We start from the raw sequence: 25,507 nt of genomic DNA on the forward strand, positions 1-25,507 counted from the left end.
CTTGATGTATTTCAAAGGTCTGTTGTTAGCTACACAGGCATTGAAGATTGTTATGTCTTCTTGGTGAGTTCACTTTTTTTATCATTATGTAAGAACACTTTCCACCCTGGTAATATTTCTCTGCTCTGTTGTCTACTTGTTATCAGTGTCTGATATCAATACAGCCACTCCAGTTTACTTCTGATCTGTGGTTCCATGTTATATCCTTTCACTATATGTGTGTGTGTGTGTGTGTGTGTGTGTGTGTGTGTCTGTCTTATTGACAGCATATAACTGGGTTATGTTTCCATACATACTCTGACCATCTTGATCTTTTAGTTGGCGTGTTTAGACCCAAGGTCAGTAAGCTTACTATAAAAGCCAGATAATAAATATTTTGGACCTTGTGGCCTTTATAGTCTGCTGGACTACTCAGCTCTGCTACTGAAGTGAGAAAGCAGCTGTAGTGAGTATAGAAAGGAGAGAGTTTGGCCATATTCCAAGAAAACCTTATTTATAAAAACAGATTTGGCCCATGGGCTGTTGTTTGCTGAAATCATTACATTATATTTAATAAAGTTATTGGCATGTTTAAATTCAGAGCTACCATTTTATTGCTTCTGTTTCTTCCTTCTGGTTTTGTTCTTCTTTTTCTACCTCCATGCCTTTTTAAAGATTATTTGAACATTTTTTGTACCCAATTTTAACTTATTCATTGAATTTTTGGCCACACCTCTTTGCATAATTTTTTAGTTGTTGATTTCAGAACTACAATACACAAATTTAACTTCTCACAGACCAGTTAAAATCAGTATTTTACTACCATGAGTGGAATAAAGAAAACTTACTGCCACATAGATCCCTCTGCCCAATTTCCTCTGTGTAGTAATCCTGTGAATCACATCTACGTATGCCAGAAACCCCATTAGATTATTTTTGTTTCCAGCTTTTACTGTATTTTATTTTTTAAATAAAATGTGAAATATTTCATTTATTTGAGAAAAAGAGAGAGAAAGAGAGAGCTTGAGCACAGGAGAGAGCCAGAGGGAGAAGCAGACTCCCCGCTGAATGGGGAGCCTCATGTGGAGCTTGATCCTCGAATTTTGGGATCATGAGCTGAGCCAAAGGCAGGTGCTTAACCAGCTGAACTAGCCAGGTGCCCTGATTTTACTACGTTTTAAAGAACTCAATAGGAAAAGTATAGTCCATTATACACCCAGCTATTTGTTATCTCTGTTGCTCCTCATTCCTATTGCTCTAATTCCTTCTGGAACTTGGATGGGTGTCATTTCCCATCTGTCTGGAGACTGGTCTTTTAGATTGGGTCTGCAGACAAAAAATTCCTTTAGGTGTCCTTCATCTAAGACTGTCTTTCTTTCACCTTATTTCTAAAGGATAGCTTCCCTGGCTACAGAATTCTCGGTTGATGGTTGTTTCTTCCAACATTATGAAATGTTCCACTGTCACCTGTCCTCCATGGTTTGTGATGAGAAGTCTGCAGTCATCTGAATTGCTGTTCCTTACAGGTAATATTCAATAAGGAATTTGAAATTCCTTACAGGTAATAATTTTTCTCTGATTGTTTTCAGTATTTTTTTTCTTTGTCTTTAATTTTCAGCAGTTTGATTATGGTATGTCTGGGCATGGATTTCTTTGAACCTGTTTGAGGTTTACAGAGCTTCTTGAATCCGTAGGTTTATGTCTTTCCCCATTTTGGGTGATTTGGGCCATTATTTCTTCAAAAATTTTTTTTCTGCACATACTCTGTCTCTTCCTCTGGTACTCCTATGACAGAAATACTAGGCCTTCTAATATTGTCTCACAGGTCCCCGAGTCCATTTTTAAAACCTGTTTTCTTTCTATTGTTCATGTTGGATGATTTCTAATGATCTACAATTTCACTGACTCTTTTTCCACTGTCTTCTCTATATACCAAGTTTTTTACTTTGGTTCTTGTATCTTTCAGTTCTAAAATTTCCATTTTATTCTTCTTTATATCTTCTATTTCTTTGATAAGACTTTCTATCTTTCAATTCATTTTGTGCATACTTGGCTTTACTTCTTGGAGCATTTTAAAAAGTGTTTGAATTTAATGTCTTTGACAAATAAATTCAATATCTGTATCATCCTGCCTATTGGCTGACTTTTCTCATACAAGTTGACATTTTCCTGGTTCTTTATATGTTGACTGATTTTAGATGGTGTCTTGGGCACTTTGAATATTATAATATATGACTCTGGGTCCTGTTTGAATCTTATGGAGACTTGATGGTAGGCAACTGAACAAGAAGAGTTCAGGCTACTAGTTTCATCCAGCCTTCTGTGGGTTGTGTTTCTAGAGCCAGTTTTGTGTTCAAAGCCTTTGAAGTGCCATTAGAATCCGCCTCGCTTGTGCACAAACAATGGCCAGTCTGGCAGGTGTGTAGTGGCCTATCCTGGAATCCAGTTCTCAAAGTCTATGTATGGTATTAGGGTGAGATTCACACATATATAACTCAGGGGTCAGCCCAGAGGTTTATAAACCAATGTTAAAGGGTCATTTTCCCAAGTTCCTTCTTCTTCCCAATGCCTCAGTTGTTTCCAGTTCTCTAGGGCTGCCCATTTTCATCCTGCATCCAGAAAACTGGGACTTTAATTATCCCACTGTGCTGTGTACCTCTCACCTTATGCTCATATCTGTGGCTAAATGACAGATGCGTAAAGAGGGAATAAAAGCAATGGGGATTTGCCTCACCCTCTTGGAATACAGTTCCTCCAAGCGGAGAGGAAAGCTCTCCAGCCTCAGGATCTGGCTTTGGCAGGTTCCTGCTGCCACCACTGCTGCAGTCATGACCACAGGCCATGTGTAGGTAAGGGGTAGGAGCAAATGAAGAAAGAATAATTTACTTAACTCTCCCTGAATACTAGGAGTTCTTTTGCTCACTTTTCTTGAAGCCCCCTCTGCTCATGTCCAGTCTATTTCCAGGTAGACTACACTGAGTGTAGTCCAGGAGATATTGGAGAGAAAAACTTGTAAACTCACACTAGTTCTGTGACACTTCAAATTCTGGTCTTCTTTCCAGTCTACCTGAACATATTACTTCTCAGAGTTCTCAAATAGTTACTCCATGCATTCTGTTCAGGTCATACAGCTGCATTCAGTGGGAGAGATGGGTTGGAATGTGAGTTCTCCATCTTGCTCAGAACCAGAACTCAATTTCGGATCTTTTGGATCACTTTCTTAGTCTTCCTATTGTGTTTTCACACAAGAAATGGTCATTCTGAAGGTTACTTATTGTCAAAATATAAATGAGGATCTGAATAAGAAAAAAATTCTGATCATTTATAAAAGAAAAATTTCTGAATATCTTAGGTCTGAAAAATTGCTCAGGTTTTTACTTTTGGGGGGAAATATAGCATCTCATGGATCTTATTTAATAGCCATCTGGGGCACCTGGGTGGCTCAGTGGTTAAGCCTCTGCCTTCGGCTCAGGTCTTGATCTCAGTGTCCTGGGATCAAGCCCCGCATCGGGTTCTCTGCTCGGTGGGGAGCCTGCTTCCCCCTCTCTCTCTGCCTGCTGCTCTGCCTACTTGTGATCTCTCTGTGTGTGTCAAATAAATAAATAAAATCTTAAAAAAAAATAGTCATCTGAATCTGTTTCATGACTTATCCTGGGCATGGCAGAAAGTCTTCCAAGGATGGGATGTCTCGAGGGGTGGAGCAGAGTCCCGATCCTCACAGTTAATCTCAGTATAGCCAACCTCACAGTTAATCTCAGTATAGCTACAGTTGTTACTTAATTTAGGTCAATAAGAAACCAGTAAGGTACAAGTGCTCCTTCACTCACCGTGCCAAATTACTGAATGAAGCATGTTTTATCATTGCAGCAACTGAACACTGTCCTTCATTGATTGTCAGAAGTGTGACATCCCAGCATGAAATCAAGATGCTCTTTTGCCCTGAGATTTTGTTCTGTTGGCATTGCCAGACATGCAGGGATAAGGAAAATCAAAGCAGAAATGCTCTCACCTCTGCCTGAGAAAAGGTTGTGTGTTAATACCCCAGTGGTATTGGGGAGAACTGTCACTTTCCATGCAGCCCTGGTCAGAGGCAAAGGCTGCATTAAATGTCCAACCTGGTTTCTTCTTATTGTAATGCTGGTCAGCAAAATGCCCTTCTGTGTTATTTTGACCATGGTAAATCAATTTGATGTTTTTGTCAATAAAATATCATGGTTAAAAAAGTGGAAGGAGCACGTAAATTGGAGGCAAGAGGCCTTAATTCTATCGCTTACTGGCCATCAGACCTTGGGCCAGAAACAACTTCTTTTTCTCTGTTTCTTTTTCTGGAAAATGGGAATACTCCCTTGAGCTCTCCCACCTGTCTTTCTGCTAAGAGAACAAAATGAGGTGCTGTGGAAACTCTGCTGTGGGATATCTGGGATTTTTAAAAAAGATTTTATTTATTTATTTGACAGACAGAGATCACAAACAGGCAGAGAGGCACATGGGGGGTGGGGGTGTGTGGGAAGCAGGCTCCCTGCTGAGCAGAGAGCCCAAGGTGGGGCTCAATTCCAGAACCTCAGACCATGACCTCAGCTGAAGGCAGAGGCTTAACCCAGTGAGCCACCCCAGTGCCCTGGGATATCTGGGATTTTCTTGAGGTGATACCCTGTATCATATCCCCTTCTTTATTCTGAGACTTTCCAGGTGTGTGTTAAATACTTGATGCATGAAATAAAAAGCAAAATGTTATGTGATCAAAGCAAGCTGAGTTATCTATAAAATGGGCATCAAAACATCTACATTAGAAGGTTAATGTGAAAATTAAATGAAACAATGTAAGATATATAAAGGTCCAAGCAGCACCCAGGATACATTTGATGTTTATTATTCCTATCCCCCACCCCCCCAAATCCTGAAAGCTTTACAGAAGATTTTTGAGACGAAAGCAACAAGGTTCTCAGGATTGCAACAAGTGAACATTATCTGAATGCAAAAGTCACTAGACCCAAACAGAGTCAGCCTAAAATACCAACAACTACCTTAATGCCTTCCTTGTCTTTGGAGAATTGACCCCTTCATCATTATAGTGCCCCTCATTATTGCCAATAAACTTCCTTGTTCTGAAGTCTGAGTCTCAAATTAGTATAGCTATTCCCTATTTCTTTTGATTAGTGTTAGCATGGTATATCTTTCTCTATTCCTTTACCTATAATCTGGGTCTTTATATGTAAATTGAGTTTCTTGTGAGTGGGTGAGCCTCAGTGGGCCAGTGGCCACCCCACACTCCTGCTGGCTACAAGCAAGCTCCTCAGAAGTGGGGGGAAGAGGGCAAGTGCTTTCATACCAGCCTCAGCCCCACTTAACATTCCTGGTCACCTGCTGGAAGGGACCTCCATACTGCCTAGCAATGCCCTGTTTCTTAGACCCCCCTGAAAGTCCTTCTGCCCCACTAGCTCTGCCCACTACCCCAACTCTGCACCGCATGGCCTGCCCACCTCAGCACACCTACAGGGGCCCCCTCACCATTGAAAAAGCAGAAACAGCAAGTGGTGCACCCCATCTTAGCCCCCTGCCATTAAATCCACAAACAGAAAAAAAAAAATAATAAATAAATTTAGGTTTCTTGTGGACACTTAAGTTTAAAAACATCATATATATATATATATAAATACATAATAAAAACATATAAAATAAATATAAAATATAAATTTAATATATAAAATATATTACTATTATATAATATCAATAATATAATATTATATAATTATAATAATATAATATTATATAATAATATATTTATATAAATATATAAAATTTAATATAAAAATATAAATATAAAATATATAAAAATATATTTTTAAAATGTATATATATATGTATATATACACACACACACACACATTTTGTTTTTAGAGGGAGAGAGCATGAGCAGGAGAGAGAGAATCTTAAGAAGGCACCACACCCACCATGGAGTCTGATGGAGGGCTCGATCTCACAACTGTGAGGTCATGATGTGAGCTGAAATCAAGAGTCAGACTCTTAACCAACTGAACCACCCAGGTGCCCCACTATCTCTGTCTTTTAACTGGTGTGTTTAGACCACTCATATTTGATGTGGTTATTGATAGACTTGGATTAATATCTAACCATCTTTTCCATTTGCTTTTCTAGGTACTTTTCTATTAATTGCATTTATTCTTTCTCCTCTCCCCCTTTTCTTGGGCCTCCTTTGTGCTTATAACATAAATATATCATTCTGTCTCTGTGTTACTTTTAAACAGAAACAAGGGGCAAAGTCAGTTAAGCATCTGACTCTTGATTTTAGCTCAGGTCCTGATCTTAAAGTGCTGAGACTGAGCCCCTTATCAGGCTCTGTGAGCAGCATGGAGCCTGCTTGAGAGTCTCCCTCTTCCTCTGCTCCTCCCCCTGTTTTCTCTCTCTTTCAAAAAAACATACATTTAAATTGAAACCAAAATTGGGGACATACTTTGAGCAGTTATATCACCTCCTATCTATTGTGTTAGTACAGACAGTATTTATGGTGATAAGTCTCTGTTTCCAAGACAACACTGTAATGTAATAAAGTCTCAACACTTTTGAATTTCAAATGTTTCTCTTTCTGTTCCTGGTAGAGCAAAAGTGGTGGGCTTTCTCTCTCCAGGAAGTAAATTACAGATACAGACTATTTGACTCTTGGGTTTGTGTGAAATATAATTGCTTTTATGAATTATCTCATAGGCAAACTGCTTGCAGTGTACAACATTTGTTTTAGTTTTGCAGTCTCAGTAATTTGATTGTCAGGAATAAAATGAAAAATAAAAGTGGTTGTGTGTTTTTAGTTTCAGACCCAGTTTTGATGAAGCTTGTGGAATAGACGGGTCTGTAGTTCACGTGTTCGTGAACAGGAGGAGGGCAGCGCTTGCTTTTTGTAAGATTTCCAGGAATTTACAGTAGTGTTTGGCATGTGCTCTTCTCTCTGGGCACAGACTTTCACTTCCAGACAATGCCTGTAGATGTCACCATTGCCACTTCTCCCAGGGTAAAGTGCTTGGCTTCAAGGTATTAAGGAAGAAAGCCCAAACTCTGAAACCAGATGATTGTGGAGAAACCAGGACAGTCTGGTTGTCCTTGCCTGTTCACAGGTTCTCCTCTGAAACTGTCAAACTCCTTCTGTATCACTTTCATCCTCTGTCTGGTACGGGGTATTATAAATCACTCTCCCCCTTGCACAAATTCCTCCCTCATTTGCCTTCTGTGAGGTGGGATTCTGCTGTGTTTACCACTCTTTTCTTTGTTTCCCTCTGGCCCTCACAGGAACGCTGTTGTCTTTGTCCCTCTGTATACACTCTCTTGTCACTCTCATTTCTTTCTATGTTGCTTCTATATAAACGGATCCCAAGTTTTCTAGAGCTTCTTTTTTTCTCTCTTGATATCTAAACCCATGTTTACCTCCCTAAGAAGACTCCAAGATCAGAAAACAGAAAGAATCTTGAAAATCAACCAAGGGGGGGGCAGGGGCTGTACCAGGCATGGAGGGAGGCAACATAGTCAGCACAGACAAAATGACAATCATCCTTAATTGAAGTAATTTAGAAGCAGAAATTCTGAACCATACTTAACTATATAAAAAATAGAAGCTTCTCCCACCAGAAATTCCTAAGAGAATAAGAGAGACCTAGGATGCTCCTGAAATGAGGAGTGGGACTCTAGACAACTTCTTCTGAACCTCAAAGAGACATGTGATATTTCAGTTAAAAGCATATTTTGGGGAAAAAATGCCCATCCCTAAGGGTCCTTTGGAGCTGGATCTTAAGAGTTCCTGGATACAGAGTATGCAGTTCCTAAGACACTTAAGAGAGAACCCATGATGTCTTTAAACATTTCTGAGTTATAAACACAGAATACCTCTAAAGTTCTTAACACTTTCCATGTCACAGTGTTGTGATTTTTGCTTGGGTGTTGTCGGCGTTGGGGTGGGGAGGGTTTATCAATCATCTTCTAGAACATCTTGTCCTGATTCAAGCCTCAACGAGCTCCCCAATTGGCTCACCACCTTCGTTCTTGGTCCTCTATCTACTCTCTCCTTCCCACCAGACCCCTGATCCTCATTCTGTCCCTCCTCACCTCTTGCCTGGATTATTAGCAATACTAGCAGAGCCTCCTAATTGTTTCCTTTCCCTGGATTTTTCTTTCTACCGTCCATCCCATATGCCGCTACCATAATGATCTTCCTAAAATTCAGCTTCAAACACTTTAGCCATCTGTCCAAAACTCTCAGTGCCTCCTGACTGCTCCAAAGAGAGTCCCCTCTCTTCACTTTGCTGTTCAAGTCCCCAAACCCTTCTGCCTCATTCCTGCATGTCATCAGTCCCAACTCCAAACTTTAGGCAAAAGACTCTCCCCCCTCTATAGAACTGTCCTGTCCTTTCCCAGGGCTGTACCACCTGCAGCATGGGATCCCTCCAGCTCCACCTGATGAAATCCTATTGCTGTTGGAGGCCACTTCATAAGCATCTGTCCTCTCTGAGGGACCCCAGTGACCCTGGCTGGAGGAATAGCTCCTTCCTGCGTCTCCCTTAGTGCCCTAAGACGTCCACGCATCATGATCTGAACAAGTGTATCTCCTCGGGAATTAGAAGTCAGGGTCTGGGGGCGCCTGGGTGGCTCAGTGGGTTAAAGCCTCTGCTTTCGGCTCGGGTCATGATCCCAGGGTCCTGGGATCAAGCCCCACATTGGGCTCTCTGCTCAGCAGGGAGCCTGCTTCCCCCTCTCTCCCTGCCTGCCTCTCTGCCCACTTGTGATCTCTGTCTGTCAAATAAATAATAAATAAAATCTTAAAAAAAAAGAAAAAAGAAGTCAGGGTCTGACACGTAGTTTTTAAATGTTCCATTTAACAAAGAGGTGTTAGGTAAAACAGTATGGTCAGGGTGGACAGGGAAGTGTCCTTGGAATGGGACATAATTTGGACTGTATAGGTTGAGGAAGAGGCAGAGTGCGAGCCATAGAGGGAGGCTCTCAGCATTATTCTCTGCAGGCAACAGGTGTCTCACGCAAGTCCATGCTCCCCACTCTTGCCCCTGGTGGAAAGGCACAGAACAATCCACCATGACACCTGCCCCTTTCAGGAAGCAGACAGATGTCAAAAGGAGGCAAGGAGAGGGCTCAGCCTCATTAGGCAGCTTTCTCTCTCTCCCAAGTAAATAAATAAACAAATCTCAAAACAATTAACAATCACTGAGATTTAGAAAAGTTAACAAACTCCTCTCTCACAGGAAAGAGTCTGGAGCTGAGGCACCCATATCTCCCATCTCCCAAGCCAGAATTGCTCCATTAAAGTTATCATTCCAGGGTGCCTGGGTGGCTCAGTCATTAAGCTAGCCTGCCTTCTGCTCAGGTCATGATCCCAGGGTCCTGGGATTGAGCCCTGCTCCCTGCTCAGCGGGAAGCCTGCTTCTCCTTTCCCTCCGCCTGCAGCTCCCCCTGCTCTCTTGCTGTCTCTGTCAAATAAATAAATAAAACCTTAAAAAAATAAAGTTATCATTCCTTTGACTTGCTTTTACTTGGAGGGATGCTTATAGCAATTCATTTATTTTAAAATAAATCTCCAGTGACACGGAAGCAGAGACCGTCAGAGGGCGTGGGTCTAGATCAGTTGAGTGGCATGGCCTTGTGACGTGCCATTTCCACCTGACTCTGCTGCCTCCCTGGCCTAGAGGAAAATGACACCAAATTCTGGATCTCAGCATATTTTAAAGGCATGCACTTTTACTACAGAACACTTTTAACCAGCTGCTGACCAGGCACTGGGGAAAACTTCTTCCTTTCAAAAGCAGCAAATGAAACTCATCTTTCTTCTCCCTTGGCATCCATCTGTATTCGAAAGGGGTATCATTTAATTTAAAAAAGGAAACTACTTATGACAAAGTATAAAAGATGAACTGAATGAGAACAAATTCTGCCTTAGTCAAATATCTATTGTTTCCTTATTTATTTATTTATTTACTTTTAATTCTGTTCAGTTAGTCAAGATATAGTACATCATTATTTTTGATGCAGTGTTCAACAATTCATTAGTTGGATATAACACCCTGTGCTCATCACAACACGTGCCCTCCTTAATACCCATTAGCCGGTTGCCCCACCACTCCAGCCCCCTCCCTTCTATAACCCTCAGGGAGAAAGGGGAGCCCTCTTACATTGTTGCTGGGAATGCAAGCTATTATTACCTTATTATGAAATTTATGATTTTATCAGTGAAGTATGATTTTATCAGTGAAGCTCTTATTAGGGACCAGTACTGGGTATCTTCCGAAAAAGCTGAGAAGACTTTGCAATTTTAAATTTTATTTTCTACCTACCATGATGTTTTCCATCATGGACATCTTATGCCAGGGGTTCTTATGACTTCAAAGAGCTACTTGGCTTGGTTGGGAGTTCTACTTTTTGATACTGGGAATATATTGAAGTTTGGGGGCTGTGCTAAGAATTTCCTTAGGCTAGAACCATAAAAGTAAAAGCAAATATTCACTGTTGTCCCAGGAAAGTACTGTAGCCACATTTACTTTGGTGACACATAACATTCTTCCAGAACAGCTATCACTGAACCGTCCATGTACTACTTTACTAGCATATCCCACTAGTTACGTGCTGAAGAATCATCAGAAGTGCTTGCAGTCTCTCTAAGCCTTCTTTAGTCAAGGTAAAATTAAGGGAAGAGAAGATAATCACAGAGCATTATCTGTAAGGAGAGGGACACCAAACACTATATTTAAATGGTCGTTTTTTTGGGATTTAGGGAGCAACAAAGAGCTTACTGCTTTCAATGCTGATTCAGCTCTGAGAGCTCCACTCAATGGAAAAGTCTCTAAAATACAAAATCCTTTGGCTGGAGGATATAATGGCTTCTCCCCTGTGTTTGGAGCTCTAGGGCAGACATTTATCCTGATAAATCCCGGGGTTTTAAAATCTGAATGTAGCAAATGGCCAAAGCCAGCAAGCATTTATTTTACGGAGGGATTCTCTGCCCGTCTTTTTCTCCTCCCCTTAGCCCACACCCTACTCTGACCAAACAAAAAAACCAGGTGCTCTGGAGCATAAAGATGAATCTGGGTGGTCTTCCTGATGAGGAGCTTTTGACCTGTTACAGAGTAATTACCGCATTTTGGAAACAATTCCTGAGTGCCTCGGTCCCTATTCATAAATCATTAATATACCTGGAGCTTAAAGAGAGGCAGGACAACAGACTTTGAGTGTCCCCTTCCCCCTTATGCATATGCTCTTCCGTCCTCTTTACTCACCTAGAATCCCACCCGTATCCATCCCGGCTCTTCCAAGTCCGCTTCTTAGACCACTCACAGTGGCCTTCCCATTCACAATAATTGGGCTTGCGCTTGTGCACATAACCCCCTTTTAATGGCAACAGGTTAAATATTGCCTTAGACAGTTTTCTGGTATCATCCTGTATAAGTGTTAACTTTGTGATAACTGTGTCACTTTCTGTTTCTTCTAATTATGTTTTTTTCTCCTTAATTACAATAAAGGCATCTTGAAGGTAAGAGAGGGAGAGGAAGAGATAGCACATAATCTTGTGGAAAAACATGGGTGTTGAATATGGAACAACCTGTCCTGGTATCGTGGCTCCCATCCCTTTCTAATTATGTGGTCTTTATTTATTTATTTATCTTTAAAGCTCTTATGTATTCATTTCACACAGCGAGAGAGGGAACACAAGTAGGGGGAGTGGGAGAGGAAGAAACAGGCTCTCTGCTGAGCAGGAAGCCCAATGCTGGGCCCGATCCCTGGACCCTGGGATCATGACCCATGCTGAAGGCAGACACTTAACAACTGAGCCACCCAGGGGCCCCTAATTATGTGGTCTTTGGAAGGGCTACATAATCTCCCTAGGCTCAGTTTCCTCACCTGTCATATCTAGACCAGGCAGGGTTGTTGTGAGGGTTATAATAATATAAATATTATAAATATTTATATAATATATATGATATAAATTATATAAATGTTATAAATATTTATATAATATAATGATATAAATATTATAAATATATTATATATAATTATATATCTTTTTTTCAGAAGATTTTATTTATTTATTTGACAGAGAGAGAAAAAGACCACAAGTATGGGGAATGGCAGGCAGAGGAAGAGGGAGAGGGAGAAGCAGACTCTCCACTGAGCAGGGAGCCTGATGCAGGTCTTGATCCCGGGACACAAAGGCAGACACTTGACTGACTGAGCCACCCAGGCACTTTTATGTCCTATGTATCTTATGTATACCATATTACATATATTGTCATATTTACAAAATATGCTATATTATGTATACATATATATACATATCAAATATATCTAAAGTGTGTAGGACATTGGAGATGGTCAATAACCAGGAGTGATATTCTTTTTAAGGAGTTCTGCCTTTTACTTTTTTTTTTTTTTTTTTAAGATTTATGTATTTGACAGAGAAAGACACAGTAAGAGAGGGAACACAAGCAGGGGGAGTGGAAGAGAGAGAGGCAGGCTACCTGCTGAGCAGGGAGTCGGATGCATGGCTCGATCACAGGACCTGAGGATCATCACCTGAGTCAAAGGCAGACGTTTAACAACTGAGCCACCCAGGTGCCCCTGCCTTTTACTTTGTTGAATCCTCCACGGATACATTGATACATTCATAGGGTAGAAACAGCGTTAATAAAAATCTACCAACAAAAGTGAGTTGAAATGCTGAAGTTGAAATATATAAACTATATTTAAAAATATACACCCTAACTAACAACAGAAACAAAGATGAAGTGAATAGTGAATATAGCAAAATGTTAATATGTATTAAATATAGATGATGGGTGTTCTGATGTTTTGCTTTCTACTCTTCTGAATTTAAAATTATTGTTTGATATAAGGTCAAACAGTAAAGGAAAAAGAAGGCTGATGCATTATGAGTTTTATTATAAGCTTATATAGTACACAAATGTTTGACATTAGTTTTCAACTCTTTTATGCCTAAACTATTTAATACTAAATTTAAAAAAAAAACAATTAAAACCCATCATCTACTATCACATTTATAAAGCCAAAGATAAAAATGATGCAAGTCAATGTGAAAAATACTGAAAAATATAATAAATCTTACTAAAAATAAGATAAATGCACCCTCAGATGTAACTTGTATAAAACCTGATGGTTACGTGGCAAGGCACACCACTTAACAAGGGACCGTCATCTGAATTATTTCCCGGATTGGCCACCAGGGGCTGCTAAAGAGTAGCATTCCCGGGAACCAGGCAGCAAGAAAAAGATAAAAATCATTCAACTTGACCCTAAGAAGTGCAGAGTCCGAGAGTGATGCTCATTACTACACCACCCGGAGGTCTGGCACCACAGATTTCAGCAGATCTGTCTGGCCTGTGGTGAGGACGATGCCTTGCCGCAGGGGCGGAGCTGCCTGGAACCAGAGCAAGCCTGAGGCTGCTGTTAGCACCTCAGTGTGGCAGCTTGGAATCCCTGGACACTGGGCTCAGGCTGTTCCCAGCTGACAATTTTCACAGCTGCTCTGCCAGGAGCTGTAAAGCATGGGGACGGAATGGAAGATTCTTATCTAGGCTTCTATCTCTTTTTTTCTAGGGACTTCACATACACTGAGACTTACTTTTTTCAATACTTCCTTACTGGTATCAGCACATTCTGGAAAAACATACATAGCAGCAGCTGAATAGCTAGACTTGAAAATTATTTCCATCCTAAAGTACACTCCAGGCCAAACTCTTTATGAACAAGTATAGCAAAAGAAGAAGAGCTTTGTAGGTCTAGTCTAGGTCTTATTCATCTCAACTGAGAGTAAAATATTTGAGGGCACAGTCTTGTCAGATTTCCTCATACTCAAAAAAGAAGGTTTTGCTCAATAATTATTTGAAGTAACTTCACTCACTCATTTATGACATTCTCACAATAACCTTGTGAAGCATTATTAACCGTATTTGAAGTTAAGGAAACATAGACTCAAGGATGACCAGTCAGAGGGGACTTGGCTAATGGAGCCGGAGCAAGGGCAAGAATATTACTCCTTTTGGTGATGTGATGAGGCTCAGAGAGGGGCAGTAACTTGCTCAAGGTCTCATCTGTAGACAGAGGCAAAGAGAGAGCTGACTCCTTGCTGGTCCCATGCCCTCTCTACCATGCCATGCTTTACAGACAGATCTGCTACGGTATAGAAATAATACAGGCGCAGACTTCCAAGACACATGGTTGAGCCTTCTAACCACAAAAGAAAAGAGATACTGCCTTTTCAAGCTGGCTATGGAGGTGTGCCTCTGTTTTCCTAGGTGCTCCCACCCCCACCTCCCACCTCCTGGTCTAATCTGGTACCACCGGGCAAACCTCAAATCAACCATCTTAACCATGTAGGACACATGGCAGCCTCTGTGGAAACCACTTCTGTTCAATTACAGACTTTTTTTTTTTTTTTAACACGCCCATTTTTAGTTCTGGGGTTTATCTGGGGAGAGACTTGAGATCAGAAAGACAGAAAAGCACACGAGGCTGTGTGGGAGGTGAAATGCCATGGTCGTTTGGGAGGCCTGTCTGGGGTTGCTGGTTGTGATTTACTGAAAAGAACATGAAATTCATGTCTGCCATCCGTCTTGCTGAAATGTCACGCTGAGTGCAACTCGAGTAGTAGGGAGGTCTGAAGGCGATGCCTACAAATCACCTGCTAGACCTTTGTGGTCTCTGATTTAAGAGCCATGTGTATTCTGTGGAGAAATAAAACTCTTGGTCCATGGGCCAACAAGGAATATTCCGGGTCATAGAACTACTTAACTATGGGGAACCAACCCTTGATTTCTGCCCAGGAACTCTCTTCTCTGCCATAATGCCATAAATGGGGTCCAAAAGTTCCAACTTGGGAACACAGCACATATTACCAATATGTTATATCAATGTCTGTTGATATGTCTAGCCATGGAAACATCTCTCAAGGATTGGTTACATGATGAATACTGGGTGATGTATGGAAGAACTGAATCATTATATTATACACCTGAAACTAATGTAACACTGTGTGTTAATTATAGTGGAATTAAAATTTTTAAAAAAAGGATTTGTTAAGACAAGTGTAGAAGTAACAGAAGAGCAGAGTAACGACATCAATGTTATCACTGACCCTTGATGGACAACCTCATTCTTTTCTCTTTATTAAAGTATTAAAGATGTGACAGTCAGAGGAAAATACATATCAAGCTAAAGAACAGAGATAGGCCTCTCTTTCTCTCATAAGAAAACTGCTCAATATGAACCATAGCAAGTCAGGCCCTTGGCCCCTCCAAAATGTGCCTGTAATTTTAATTCTTACAGGGTTGGGTGTAGAGTGACCTGAGCTTTTCAAGGCTGACACCCATGATATACCTGCTGGAAAGGAAGGTATGCAATTCAAAGTGGTCATTCATTGTGAACATTGTGGTTGGGAAAAATGCTGAAACTATGGATAAAACTGAATTCTGTTCTTCTTGTCTTTCACTACACCAACAAATTGCTAACTGGGTCTTTCTGCTGAAAGTCTCAAGCGAAACAGAAAACAACCACCACAACAAGGCAGGCTTCTGTACTGGGAGGGGTGGGTGGGGGTGCATAGGATGTCCTCCATACTTCAGTGTTCGGGTGGTAAACAACACCAGGGATGTAGGGCTATTTAACATTCTTCTGCTTTTCTTCTTTAAAGTAGCCAGACACTTAGCTAGCTCATTTTCTTATTTGGAGACAAGCATTTGCAAAGTATTTTTACTTCTTCCCATTTATAGTTACCAGAAGGTCCATATATGAAACTCAGAATGCCTTATGGGTTTTTAACATGCTGATTCATAATGTTTAAACCTCGAAGGTAAATGTTCATCTTCTCCCCCAAACATGCCTTGGCTATTTCTTGCTGGAACACAAATGCATTCCTTCAGACGCCAGGCTCCCCTTAACCTTTGTTCCACAACAACTAGCGGGAAAGCTGAGCTACATCATGGCTAATAACAGACTCAGTGTGTGGACGGCTCCAGGAGCCTCTGGACAACTTCTCTGCTGAGAAGGAATCAGCTCTCTGCATTTTCAGAGAAACCAAAAGAGCAGAGAGGGTGCCGTCCACCCCATGCTGCTCCGTGAACACCGTGAGCATGGCCCCAACTCCTCTGTCACGATGCCCCCAGACCTGGCACATCCCATCTCCTTCCAACAGCTATAGTGGAACAACACAGTGGTCCTGCCTCCCTTTTATTTGAAATGTGAGGAAATTTTAGAATTTGGCCGTTTCGTCCCTAAAATGACAATCTCATGTTCTGTTTTCTTCCAAGATCTCACCTTCAAAACATTCATTTATATCTTCTTTGTTGTTGTTGTTGTTGTTTTACAAAACTTTCCCTTTTGAAATCACGGTTACTCAGTCATTCTTCCCAGACCGATTTCTCTCACACATACGTATAAACTTGACTTCCAGGACGTTAGATACTGCTGCTGGAGATTTTGTATGACCTTCTGAAAATCAGATCGCTCTCTAACCCTAAACCCAAACTAAGACTCCCCCCTTTCACCCCCCACACAACTACCACCATCACCACCCTCTTCTCCAGCAAAAAGCCCCTCGACATTCCCCGAACATGGCCTCACCTTTCTGGAGAAATACTGAGTGGACACGGCGAGCGCCTGGAAGCCGCACACGGCTCTCCGCAGCTCCCCCTGCACGAAGCCCAGCTGCCGGGCCTGCTGCTGGCACCTCTCCTTTAGCCTCTGGACCAGCTGTCGCTCAGCTTCGCGGTTCTGCAGGTCTGGCTTGGGGGAAAACCCATTTCGGGGCGCGGTAGTCCTCTGTTTGGGGTATCCTGTAGAGAAAAAACAGAAACAAAAACAAAAACAGTTGCTTTGTGAAAAAACATTCATCCCAAATGTGACAAAAGCTCTCGGGTACAGAAGAGTTCCATTCAGAGCAAGTGGCTGAGAAGGTTGGTCATTTGGGTACTGACAAGAAAAAACAGAAATGGACTTCCAAAGTTTCCTCCATTTATGTGGTTCTCAGCTCAGAGTTTCACACTTAGGAAAAGATTAACAGACAAAACGGTCAGCTTCCTTCCAGCTCACTGCATTTCTTCTAGGTCTGCTTAGAGAGACGGAGGCAAGTTCTTGTTTTCTGTTCTTTGGGCTTTTGAGGTTTTTTGCTTTTTTCCTTCAAGGGGATTACTCTATAAAAATGTCTATGGGAAATAAGTCAGTCAATCCAGCTTGAAGTCCGAATTAGAACCTAGCGACCTTTGAATTGGGCATCCAGGAGTAATGCCCACGCGTCCCCCTTCCCTCGCTTGCTAGCATTGCTCTACAGACCCTCTCTTTGTTATGAGTCAAGCCATACCTCTCATAACCTCTGCTCCAGGGATTTCTACTTTAAATTCCTACAGCCTCAGTGTTCTCCAAGATATTCCCCCGACGTGTTCACTCACGCCACCCCAGGGCTAAAGGTCCAGTCCAAGCCCCCATAACCTCCAACTTCTACTGGGAAGCCCTGCTTCTTCTCATCTTTCCCTGCACCATAGTCAGAATGATCTTTATGAATAAGTACTGTATGGTGACTAACATAACATAATAAAAAAATTAATTAATTAAAGAAAAAAAAAAAACAAGGTTTAACCTTTCGTCAAAAGGAAAATAAATAAATAAAGCCATCCTTGACCTGTGTGTACCCCTCCCTGCTGTTGTGCTCCACTGAGGTAAAAACGAAGTGCTCCTTCCTTCCCATGGCCCACAAGTCCTCTGATGTCTGCCTCCTGCCAGGAAAACAGTAGGTGTGGGGAGGCCACAGAGGAAGGAACCAGAAACTCCACCTAGTACTGGGGATAGGGTAAGGGATGTTTTAAGGAGAATGACTATTAATTAGGTGGAAGGTTGGGGGGGCAGGTAAAGCAAGGCCCCTAGGAAGAGCTCACTGATACGCAGTGCAAAGGACAAATGGTCAAAGACTTGGGGGGTGAGCGAGAGTCTCTCTCAGAACCCCCGTGCTTCCGGTGTGAGGCTCAGACCCAGCCTGGCGCCCACAGAAAGCCTCGGTGGGGGACGGAGGACCTCTATTCCCCAAGAACATTCCTTCCTTTCCTCAAGTAGAGAACATAATGTGGTCACTGAGCACACAGTCATAAACAAACTTTAATATTTCAAAAGTTCTTTTGTCTCTCCAGTCCCTCCAAAATACCAGGAGTAACACAGAAAATAAATCAGACAATGGTCACTTGGGTACCTGATCTACTGAGAGACAAGGGTAGCAGGCTTAATCTATTGAACACGTAAGTGCCCTTATCTTTTAAGGGCAAAAAATGGTTAACTGATCTAAATACTTCTTCTGATTGTTAATTTAATGGCAACTGTGCTAATTTTAATTAAATCTTCCTCTTCTTAAGAAATCATCAGAGATTGTAAAAAGCAAGCTCACGTATGGCATATCTTCAACTATTATGGCTTAATGAAGTAGTAGAATGTGAAATTAATGCCTCTTTAAAATGATCTTTATGCCAGTGGAATACATAATAATCCAGAAAATTCACTTGCACGTTGCAGGCAAATGAATTTTAATATGTGCTCCATCCTGATATCCTCAATACTGATAACCAAAGAAAAATACTTATCAATGAAATGTGAGAGGTTTTACGGCTGCCTGCATTAAACTCAAAGACATAGCCTAAGACCCAAGGTAGATATTTTCATGATTACTGTTTTCCAGGTTACTGGTGGAGCTGATTTTATAAAACACTCCAGTGTTTTAATTAATGTGTTGGGGTACCAGGTGCCCTACACCATAATATGTATCTTATACATGTGTAATAGAAGGCATATCTTTTAGAAATCTAAAAGAGATAATGAAAGATACTTCTAGCTCAGTGAATTACAGCTAATTGCAATCTACAGCGTATAAAATCATCTCTGAATTTGTGCATATTGTAAGCACTCATTTTGTGTGGTTTTGGCTGTCAGATTTTTATCCTGTTATTATTATTATTATTACTATTCTTTTCATCATTATCCTTAGTATTAGGTTAGCAACGATATTCAGTGATGAATGGACAACATACAGAAGGATTTGGTGAACCCTATTCTTGGTGTTCACTGATACCAGTATTATTGTGATATTGCTTTAATTCCCACGTTCAAAAGTCCCGTGTTCTACTGAACGCCAGTACACTCAGTCCACATTCTACTCATGGGGCCACCAAATGAGCCAAGACAGATGTTCCCCTGAGAACATCAGCTTTTGGTATCAACATACCAAGTGTAAGATTTGCAGCTTTCTGACACCTTGTGAAACAAATCTTTGTTAGGGACTCCTGGCCAGCAGCACATTGACCGCCAATAGCACAGACTAAGACGCAGGCCCCGGCGCTAAGTCTTATTGGAAGGAAACCCAGAGACACAAGGTTGGTTGTGGAGTCGTCTGTAGCTTTAACTGAAAAGGGTCCTGCCATTTTCTAGATGGATTGGCAAGAAGTCTGTCTAGAACCAATAATCATTTCATTGTCAGTAGCACATTCTGGGGCCTCACCAGAACCAGTCTTCTTCCTTGTGCTGTCAAGGTGTGTTAAGTACTTCTATAGTTAACTCCCTGAAGTATTGTTCTGTCACTTACTTTCCTGTCCACCCACATGTCATACTGTTCCCAGGACGGTACGTGAGGACGGCTGCATGGCCTCATCGACCATCTTGGAGACAGAGAACTTATGTCGAAAGAAAAATGACTGACACACAGCCAGCTTCACCTGTTTCACTAAAGATTAAGGAGAATTTTGTTTGTTTCTACTGTCTTCTCCTAAAAGCCAGCACATAATGGAGCTACGATGCCAGTTGGCTTTGGAAGTGAGGCTTAGTTAAGGGAACATGACAGAAAACTTGCAGAGGGCAGTGGCCCCATGGAGTTCACGGAGCACATGCTCGGCCCTGTGATGGGATGTGCTAATGGTGCCTTACTTTACCTCCTACACCCATGTGTCTCTGGAAGAGCCAATGAAATGCTTTAACTGAGGGGTATGCTGTGCCACCTGAGCACACTTCAGGTGCTGGAAGGTTTTGTTATCATCTCCTTCAGTTCCTTGCAGTGTTTATATTACTTCCAGGGTGGCTGAAGTTTCGAAGTTTTGGAGGCACACCCCTGACCTCTCACCACAGTCAGACAGAGCCTATTCCCAGGTGTTTGGTCTCTTTCCCAAGAATTGGTCTCCTACAATAGCCTTCTGATTTCTACTCAGTTGAACAAGGAAGCTGATTTAATGAATATAGACCTTCCAAATAAAGCTTATTGATGGTTTTGGAGTCTTTAAATAAAGTGAAAAAGATTAGAAATAACCAGTTTTTTACTGACTGGTTCTGGTAGTCTTCCTAACTCTTCATGAGGCTTATCCCCTTAGCAACTCTTTGACATGAACTATATGAACAGAAACACCTAGACCAGTGTCTTGCCACGACCTACAAATGAGAGCTGATTTCATATGCACACTTCATATCTGTGTTTTGTGGGAAGCAAAATATTGGACTGCTTTTATTGAACACCTACTCTGTGGATGACCTGTGTAGTAAGCTCCAGGGGGAGGGCACAGCAATGAGGCCCCATCCCTGACCTGAAGTCATCCATGGTCAGAGGGGACCCTGCTGGGTCTGGATTCCACATTTCTAACTCCGTGCCCTCGGCTTTTCCCACGTCAGCACACTGTTGTCATCTCTGACAGATCTCGCAGGTTTGGGACATACTCTAAATCCAGAACATCCTCCCGTTATCTCAATCTCCCCACAATCCCAACTCCTCTTCAGAGATCCTACTGGCTGTATAACTCTGATTAGGGACAGATAGAATCTGTGATGATCCCAGCAGCAACTGGTAGCTCAGAGGAAAAAGCCAGTAACCTTAAATTCTCACAAAGGTGAATGCAAGCTGTTTGCGTGCAAAGGCAGAGCACTGGGGAGAACGCAGCCCTTGAAAATGGAAAGAGAATATTAAAAATTCATCCGCAGCCACCCGCTCACTATCTAGAGGATTCTAATGGATGGAAAAATGTGGTTTAATCTTAAAGCTGGAGGCTTAACTGACATGGCAAACAAACAGGCAGCACTGGAATCTGCCTATTTACAACATCTGAGAAGGCCCTTGACCTTAACCCTTGTAAATAAGAATGATAGGACGCAACTTGGATAGATGGCTTCCTGGCTTAAGGAAAAAGCACTTCATGAGTTTCGCCAACGTCCTAGCAGGAAGGAAATCTGATTCTTGCAAACTGGCACCAGCGGACCCCTTAGGAAGCACAGGTGCCCAGTTCTTCATGGTCTTGGACAGGCTTTATTTTTCTTAAATGGATCTAAATTTATTCCGGAAAATTTTGCCAGGTAGGACACTATTTTCCCACCTAGTTCTGACATTTGTTTCCCTGAGGTTGGCTAGTGGTGGGGGAGGTGGGCAGCAAATGGCGTGAGGGTAGGAATATTCCTTCCAGCCAGTCCTGAGCATGAGTGAGGGCAGGAATGACTAAAATGGGTATCAACCAGTAATGCTCTAGAAAGGAGACTTTCTCATTTCCCTTTCCACGGAAGGCGTAGATTCTTTGCTATACTGATGTATAAATGGACTAAAAAAAACCCCAGGAAGTTATAATCAGGGTTTCCAAAGCCAACTATGAAAACTTTGTCACTATCATCCACTCTCCAGGCAAAATAAAAATTGACATAAAAATATTCTCATTTTCAGGAAATTTCTTATTATTTATAAGAAGTACAAATATCATGGTAAATGTGAGTGTTTCTCCAAGGGTTAAAAATCATGGTTTAATAGTATTCTAACATTGCTAAAATTTTATATGAAAATAGAGAACTGCTTTTAGCCAAGACGGAGTGAGAAGGATCAAACTTAACCTCTGATCTGAAATTAACCCAAAAAAACCCTCAGTCAAAATAGATAAGACCGTGGTTTTCAAGGTATCAACATTAGGCAATGAAGCACAGGGATCCCTGAGCTGGAAAGCAAAGGAGATGATCAGCCAATTTCCTGGAGTGACTTTCAAGACCGGGGAATGAGGCTGGGACCTTGTGGTTTCCCTAACTTGAGAAAATGGAGTGGAGGGCTCACGGAGCCGAAGGTACAGAGGTGACAAGGCAGTATGGCAGGGAGAACATCAACACTGAGAGAGCACTGTGGACATGTGCAGAAGCTCCCCTTGAGTTTTCGGACAAGGGCATGACTGAGAAGGAAGTATACAAGGCCAGGGAAAAAAATTTCACAAAGGACTACAGGGAATAATTCCTGTGACCTTATGGTGGTCCAGAATCTGTTCCTGTTTTCATCAGCCAGAGTGGAAAACCTCATAATTCATGAGCAATAGGTTGAACACCTAGAAGGGTCTTGACTTGGTAGTTGGTAAAATTAGCTCTGGATTGATCCCTCATTGACCTGCCTAACAAAACTGACAAACAAAACTCCTTCCAAGTAACATAGTTTTATTTAAGAATAAAAGCTTAAGAATAGTTACAGGAATATAAAAAAAATCTACTAGCCAACAAGGAAAATTTTAGAATGTCTGGCATCTCAAAGAATTCTCAGGCATGCAAATAAGCAGGGATATATAACCCATAATAAGGAGAGATGTGATCAATTGAAGCCCACAAGAAATGACACAGATGATTAACAGTTATTTGTAACTACATTCCATATGTTCGTGAAGCTAGCAGAACTGCTGAATATGTCAAGTACAGACAAACCAGATTTTTTTAAAAAGGCCTAAATAAAAATTCTAGAGATTGAAAGCTCAAATGTCTAAGATGAAAAATACACAGAATGGGATTAAGAGTAGATGTAGACATGACATAAGGAAAGGTTTTAACATGAATGTTCAAAGCAGCATTACTCAGAGTAGCCCCAAACTGGACACTGCCCCAATGTCCATCCATTGATGAATGTAAACCAAATGTGATATACCCCCATAATGGAATGTTATTCAGCCCAAACCAGGAATAAAATACTGATTCGTGCTTTGACATGAATGAACATCAAAAACATTATGCAACATCAAAGAAATCAACATAAAAGGCCCCATGCTACACAACTCAATGTTTATGTAATGTCTAGAATAAACAAATCCACTAAACAGAAAGTAGAATAGTGGCTGTCAGGGGCCCTGTGAGCTGAAAATGGTTCCTAGCTGACAGCCAGCAAGGAGGCAGACACCTCGGTCCTTCAACTGTAATGAAGTGGTTCTATCAATAACCCAAATGCATTTGAGAGTGGATTTTTTCCCTAGAGCCTCCAGTCAAGAACTTAGCCCAAATGACATCATGATTTCACCCTTGTGATACTCTCAACAGAAAACCCACCCACACCAGATCTGGGTGTCTAATCTACAGAACTGTGACCAGTAGAAGAAACAAATGGGTGTTATTATTTCCAAAAAGAAGAAGGAAAAAAAAATTAGCAAGTATACCATAAGAAAAACTCTCCAAAATGAAACACACAGAGAAAAATGACTGAAAGAAATGAACAGTATTGGAGTGCCTGTCAGTTAAAGATCTGCCTTCAGCTCAGGTGGAGATCCCAGGGTCCTGGGATTGAGTGCCGTGTCAGGCTCCCTGCTCAGCAGGAAGCTGGCTTCTCCCTGTCTCTCTCTCCCCCTTCCCCTGGCTCATGCTCTCTCTCTTTCTCTGGGTTTCTCTCTCTCTCAAATAAATAAATTAATAAAACCTTAAAAATAAATGAACACTGTTATCTTCGGACAGAAGCTGTGGTCAACTTCAAGTGGCCTAAAGTTTGTACAACTGGAGTCCCTGAAGAGGGCTTAGGCCTGAACATTTCTGAAGTAATGATGGGCAACAATTTTCAAATTTTGTGAAAACTGTATATTCCAGCTCTAAGAATCACAACAAACCTCAAACACAAAACCAAGAAAAAGAAGATACCAAGGGGTAATGTAATCACATTGCTCAAACCAGTGATTAAGAGAACAGCTTCAGAAGAGCCCGAGTAGAAAAAGACAATTATGAACAGAGAAACAGTGATAAGGATAGCAGTGTGTTTTCACTGGACACCATTCAAACCAGGAGACAGCAAAACAACATCTTTAAATAGTTCGGGGCGGGGGGAGGCTAACCTGAATTCTGAACAAAGTGACAGTACTTATGAGAAATTAAGGTAAACAAAAACAGAAAGATTCCACCACCAGAAAAGATCCACCACCAAGAAAGACAAAGAAAATTCTTTAGGTAGAAGAAAAATGATACCAGATGGAAATCTGGATCTGCATAAAGGAACAAAAAGCACCAGAAATGAGAACTACGTGAGTAAATCTAAAATAACACTTTTCTTTTTCTTTTTTTGAACTTCCCCAGATGAAAACTTATTAAATAAAACAAATCTTACTTAAATTAGTAAGTAAAATAAATTAGTAATATAAATTTAATATGTATGTTAATCTGTTTCCTTTTGAGATACTTTTTTGTTATTGTTCTCTTTTTCATATTTAAAATTTAAACTTTATTTAACTATATCCAATTTCATTTTTTGTTTTTTTTCTGGATACTCTGATATTTTTTATTTGCTTTTAACTTGATCTAAGTGTTGCTTAACAAATTTTTAAAACTTTTTTTTTGCTGGAATATTTTTTTAAAATATTTCAGCTAGGGGGCGCCTGGGTGGCTCAGTGGGTTAAAGCCTCTGCCTTCGGCTCAGGTCATGATCTCGGGGTCCGGGGATCGAGCCCCCGCATAGGGCTCTCTACTCAAGTGGGGAGCCTGCTTCCTCCTCTTCCTCTCTGCCTGCCTCTCTGCCTACTTGTGATCTCTGTCTGTCAAATAAATAAATAAATAAATAATTTAAAAAAATATTTCAGCTATTAATTTCTACAAGTAGTGTACCATGGTTAAATAATCTCTACTATTTCTGTTTACGATAAATATTAAGTCCTTTTTTAGCTTGATAAGTAGCTATTTTTTCTTTTTTTTAAATAGCAATGGTTTATTAAAGTTACTAGTTAGACACATTTTTTTGTTCTTTTGAAATTTAGTTATGATTCTTTTACTTTTATTTTTATTTTATTTAAATTCAAGTTAGTTAACATATAGAGTATTATTAGTTTCAGAGGTAGAATTTCGTGATTCATTAGTTGCATATAACTCCAGTGCTCATGACTTCAAGTGCCCTCCTTGATGCCTATCACCAATTATCCCACCCTACCACCCATGTCCACCCCCCAGCAATCCTCAGTTTCTTCCCCAGAGTTAAGAGTCTCTGGGGAGCCTGCATGGCTCCGTCAGTTAAGCTTCAGCTCAGGTCATGATCTCAGAGTCCTGGGATCAAGCCCCGAGTTGGGTTCCCCACAGAGTGGGGAGTCTGCTTGTCCCTCTCCCACTCCCTCTGCCCCTACCCCCTGACTCATGCTTGTGCTCTCTCTCTCAAACAAATAAATAAGATTTTTTTAAAGCATCTCTTATGGTTTCCTCCAGCCCTGTTTCTATCTTATTTTATTTTTCCTTCCTTTCCCCTATATTCATCTGT

The 25,507-nt window shown here is 41.1% G+C and overlaps 1 protein-coding gene across 2 annotated transcripts in view; it reads right to left on the minus strand.

The window, feature by feature from the left end:
- MTUS2 (microtubule associated scaffold protein 2) overlaps nucleotides 1–25,507 on the minus strand; it is a 576,541-nt gene that overhangs the window by 121,887 nt on the left and 429,147 nt on the right. For both annotated transcript variants that reach the window (XM_032314531.1, XM_032314532.1), the window contains exon 8: nucleotides 16,618–16,829. In XM_032314531.1, the coding sequence (XP_032170422.1) occupies nucleotides 16,618–16,829 (212 nt within the window). The remainder of the gene's footprint in view (nucleotides 1–16,617; nucleotides 16,830–25,507) is intronic.

The sequence above is a fragment of the Mustela erminea genome, chromosome 15, assembly GCF_009829155.1.
Source record: "Mustela erminea isolate mMusErm1 chromosome 15, mMusErm1.Pri, whole genome shotgun sequence".
Lineage (NCBI taxonomy): Eukaryota > Metazoa > Chordata > Mammalia > Carnivora > Mustelidae > Mustela > Mustela erminea.